The sequence below is a fragment of the Phoenix dactylifera genome, unplaced genomic scaffold, assembly GCF_009389715.1.
Source record: "Phoenix dactylifera cultivar Barhee BC4 unplaced genomic scaffold, palm_55x_up_171113_PBpolish2nd_filt_p 000366F, whole genome shotgun sequence".
Taxonomy (NCBI): domain Eukaryota; kingdom Viridiplantae; phylum Streptophyta; class Magnoliopsida; order Arecales; family Arecaceae; genus Phoenix; species Phoenix dactylifera.
In genome coordinates this window covers 66,130-70,616 of record NW_024067820.1, presented here as the reverse complement: position 1 = coordinate 70,616, position 4,487 = coordinate 66,130, and the positions used below count along the sequence as shown (strand labels likewise).

General features: G+C 38.4%; 1 protein-coding gene across 2 annotated transcripts; it reads right to left on the bottom strand.

Moving 5' to 3' along the window:
* Positions 1-547: 547 nt before the first annotated feature.
* Positions 548-4,154, bottom strand: LOC108511457 (60S ribosomal protein L19-3). Of its 2 annotated transcripts, none has more exons than XM_039118506.1 (5): positions 3,958-4,154; positions 2,276-2,398; positions 1,886-2,199; positions 975-1,024; positions 548-876 (listed from the first exon to the last, which is right to left on the bottom strand). In XM_039118506.1, exons 1-5 carry the CDS (start codon positions 4,067-4,069, stop codon positions 849-851), a joined length of 627 nt encoding a protein of 208 aa, XP_038974434.1. In that variant the 5' UTR covers positions 4,070-4,154; the 3' UTR covers positions 548-848. The 2 variants fall into 2 exon arrangements, with proteins under 2 accessions (XP_038974434.1, XP_038974435.1); XM_039118507.1 differs by having other exon boundaries at positions 548-873.
* Between the last annotated feature and the right edge of the window lie 333 nt (positions 4,155-4,487).

The following is a 4,487-nucleotide window of genomic DNA, read 5'->3' as shown; positions in this document are numbered from 1 at the left end:
AAGTACCATTTGTCTCCTGCTTTAGAAGAGCAGCCCGAAAGCGAAGTGATGTTCCTATGGTTTCAGTCTCAACTTTGAACACCGACCATTAAAGACTGGTACAGCCGAGACAGAACAATATGATTCTATTATCACAGCTTGAAGAACAAAGGAATATCCAATAGCTTCCATTCCATGATCTGCTGGTACAGGCATGAACAATATGGCTCACGTATGGATAATACAAAGAACTATATATACTCATGCAACAGGGACTGAAAGATGCAACAAAATATGACCAGGGATTCATCAGTAAAATTGGAGTGAGGCCAATAGCAGGGACAATTCCCAAGAGATGCTGAACTTGAACAGTTAAACCTAACCGAACTAACAAAATGTTGGCGCCGTGGGATCCTTCCAACAAGTCATAATCTAATGATTTACTCAGTGACCACAATATCCAGCACATACAGATTGAAGAATTTTCATGCAATAGTAATTTGGTTTCTTCAAATGAAGCTGCTCCATTCAGATACCAGAAAATATGCATATCAACGCTGAGCAGCTATATTGACAAACATTTTGATTTCAGGGCAAATAAAGTATTCTGATAAGTGACTTGAAACCAAAAATTCATATCAACATATGGTCATCAAACAAACAACCAAATGGCTGTAATGATCAAATACTAAATAGAACTGCTAAACACAAAAACTTGAAATAAACTACAAATAAGTCTTGCAATATCTTTAAGCATCCCGAGACACTTGATTTCTCATGAACAGAAAATTGACATTAGCTCAGACTTCAGATAACTCCTCTCTAGATGATACTACATATGAGACCATATAACCTGTTGAAGTTGAGCTTCACTTCTTTGCTTTCTTAGGAGCCCTACTACAACAGAGACATAGTGTCAGCACTCAATTCTTCAGTGTTATACTTCGAAGTGGCTGAAGCAAATTATAAACAAAAAATGCATATAAAGTTCTTACTCTGCAGGTTGAGAGACTGGTGCTGCTACTGGTGCTCGCTCAACTGGACCCTGTTTACATTATGGGCAAATAAAGGTGGAAGTCACAATCATGTTAAGAATAATGGTTGATTAAAAATGTTCGCTTTTGGTGCATGCAAATCTTCTTTCAAAGGAACCTAAATCAGCTTACAAGTAACCCAACATATTACACTATGGATCAAATGCTACCGAGTTACAAAAATAATTGACTTATCATGCATCCAACCACTGACTGCAAAAATTCCATATCCACAAAATAGCATTCTTCCTTAAGGTCACCAACCAAGGGTGATTGGTAGGTGAGAAAATAAGTACTCAACAGGTTTTTCCACAGCTTATTCTCAAACCAACACTTCAAAAGGTATTTGTTCAATATGAAAACCTTTTGAGAAAAAGATTTCTACAATTAAAATTTTCACCTACAACTGAGAGACATGGAAAGTGTTCCTCATCATCACCTTTAATCTTAACTCACTTCTTTCACTATCGAATACCAACAATGTAGCTAAATTAACGGTTTAGCACAATAAGTTAATAAAAATGGTTCTTAAGCAAGCCAATAAGTGCTGATCCCCTCAGCCAATGAGAGACATTTACTGTAAGTTAATAAAAAATAAGTTCATAGTATACAAGTTGTTTGCTGCTAAAGAATTAGAGCGGCTAGTTGTGTGAACTAACAAGCAGAAATCCTGCCAACAACTGGCAGTAGAGTTGGTTGGCATCTCACCCTCACGGGCTTACCCTTAGGATTCAAATCCTAGGTACCGCTCAACAACAAAAAAGAAAAAGGCAGGAACATCTTTTTCCCCTATAGATGAAAGAAACACCGCATTTGATCATAAATTTCAATATTCAGCATAAAGACACAAATTAACGTGATTTTCATCTCACCTGAGCCAAGCGCTCCTCTCTCCTAGCAAACTTCCTCTCTCTGCTTGCCTTGCTCTTGGCCCGTTTGGCTTCAAACTGGTCAGACAAAGTCTTCTCTCTTGCCTTCTCAGCCTTGGACTTGTGAATACTCTCCATAAGCACCCTCTTGTTCTTGAAGACATTACCTTTCACTTTCATATACATGTCATGATACATGTGCTTGTCAATCTTCTTTGATTCCCGATACTTCCGAAGCAAACGCCTCAAAACTCGCATTCTCCTCATCCACAGAATCTTGGTAGGAAGCCTAGCCTCCCTAGTACCCCTGCGCTTACCTGAAGAATTAACAAAATATTAACTAAAGAAACATTAATTAAACTAGACCGGTGCTTGCACTTTTCCATCACTTACCATATCCAGAGTGGCGTCCCTTCCTCTTGGCCTCCAAAGCTCGCCGTGCACGAGATCGAGAGTGGATCTTCATGGGCTTCCTGATAATGAATCCATCCTTGACCAACTTTCTAATATTTTGGCCTGCATTTCAAAGCAAAAAAGCAGCATTTTCAATGGTGAATAACGAATAATATTTCATTAACAGGAATATGTTTTAATTCAAAAAATTATGGCAATCATGACCAGAAATCTAGGAAAACCACAGCTTCGGAAAGAAACCATTTGACAAAAAAAATAGGCAAGTGAATGGAGTTTCCTTTTATCTTGTTGAGCCAATTTATGCGGTTGTAATGAAAATTAATTTCTAGTTTGTCAGGTCAATTTGTGGGTTTGTGATATAAAGAATAACCCAACCAAGACCATACTTTTTCATTTTCTATAAGTATTTTACCCTTACATTCAATTAACCGCATTGACTATGTGGCAATTGAAGATGATAATTGCTTAATAATTTCTAATTTACTTTGATAAGTTTCCAAGAGAGGAGTAAGGTAGTACTACAAAACATGAATATTAACTTACAGTTTCCTCCTGCATCAATATGTATCTTGAAAATATTAACTACCCTCTTGACAATATTATTAAGCATGTAAATGGAAAATAATATGTAGCAAAAAAAAAATAAAGATCATGATATGTGATGTGACATAATTCAAGGAATCACAGGTAAGTTAAATATTACTAAACCTTAAGAAATAGAACAAAGCTGCTGGCATAAAAAAAGGTTGAGCTAAAACAGTTTCAAGGCTCTTAAATGATACGAACGTTTTTCAAACATGAGAATTTAGTCCTTCTGCAAACAACATCAGTCATCTGCAGAACAGCTTCAAGTTCATATTAACCAACGAGCACTAACAATAGAGCCTATCATTCACATGGCACCATGAATGTTCGAGCCCCAGTAAAGCACATACCAACATGCCACCATGTGTGTTAACTAAGTCAATCAAATGAGTCATCCCTTGGCGGCGGGTAAAGCAAAGAAGGGGGAAGATAGAACTACTACACTAACTACGGTGCCACATCATTTCAGCTAAAAAATCCATGCCTTTTCAATTCCACCCATCATTTAGTTGAAACAATAATAATACTATTTAATCCTTCAATATTCAACTTCCTAGTAAACACCTATGCATAGGATCCCGCTGTGCCCACCTCAGCCTTACCCAACGAAAAGAAGTTTCTCACATAACAGTAAAACACTTCTTTTCTAGTGTGCTTACATATAAACGATATCAAAACACTTGTTTTTTTACCGAATAACGACGTTGAGAAACGAAAACGTATATACCCAGTAATCAAAACAAAGCAATCAGTAAAGAACACTCAAAACCCCAGATCCCTTAACCGGCATCGAAATCAAAAGGGACCTAGCCTCAACATCAAACAACATCAGATTTACTTATTTTAGCCTACAACTGCACCTAGAAACCAAAAAATCAAGCAAATCCATTCATCATAAGCGTAATTGAAGCAAATACAAGGACAAAAACATACACAGATCCATCATCATCACCATCGACAACAACAACAAAACAACAAAAATATCCACATCAAGCATCCGCGATCATCTCAGATCGAGGGATCGTCTCTTAAGCCCTAGCCCTAACCCTACTCCTAGAAGAAGGCAAAGAGCTTACGAGAATTGGCCATGGAGATTTCGTTGACTTCATTGGGATCCAACCAAACTTTCCCTCGCCCGCACTTGAGAACGCTGGAGGCGAGCCGCTTTTGGAGTTTGAGCGACACCATCGCTCTCCTGTCTCTTGCTGTGTTACCTCTGAGGAGAGGAGGGATTGGGGAAATGCGGCGATGGAGTGGGGGTTTTATACGCGGGGGACGGTGCGCTAGGGTTGGAGACCCTTGCCCTAGGTTATTTGGGCCGCAACTTTGATGGTCCGATTAATGGACTACAAAAAATGGACTACAAAAATGGACCCTTGCCCTAGGTTATGGGTTGACTCCGGCCCATTTATTCTTGTTAAAGAAGCTTTAGAATGGTAGTCTTTATTTTATTTTTATTTATTTTATCTTTTTATAAGAGAGAGAGAGAGAGAGAGAGAGAGAGAGAGAGAGAGAGAGAGAGAGAGAGAGGGACGACTGTGAAGAACCGTGCAGACGTGTATTTAGTCCCACATCGGTTATTTTGCTGGATAGATCTTGGGTACTT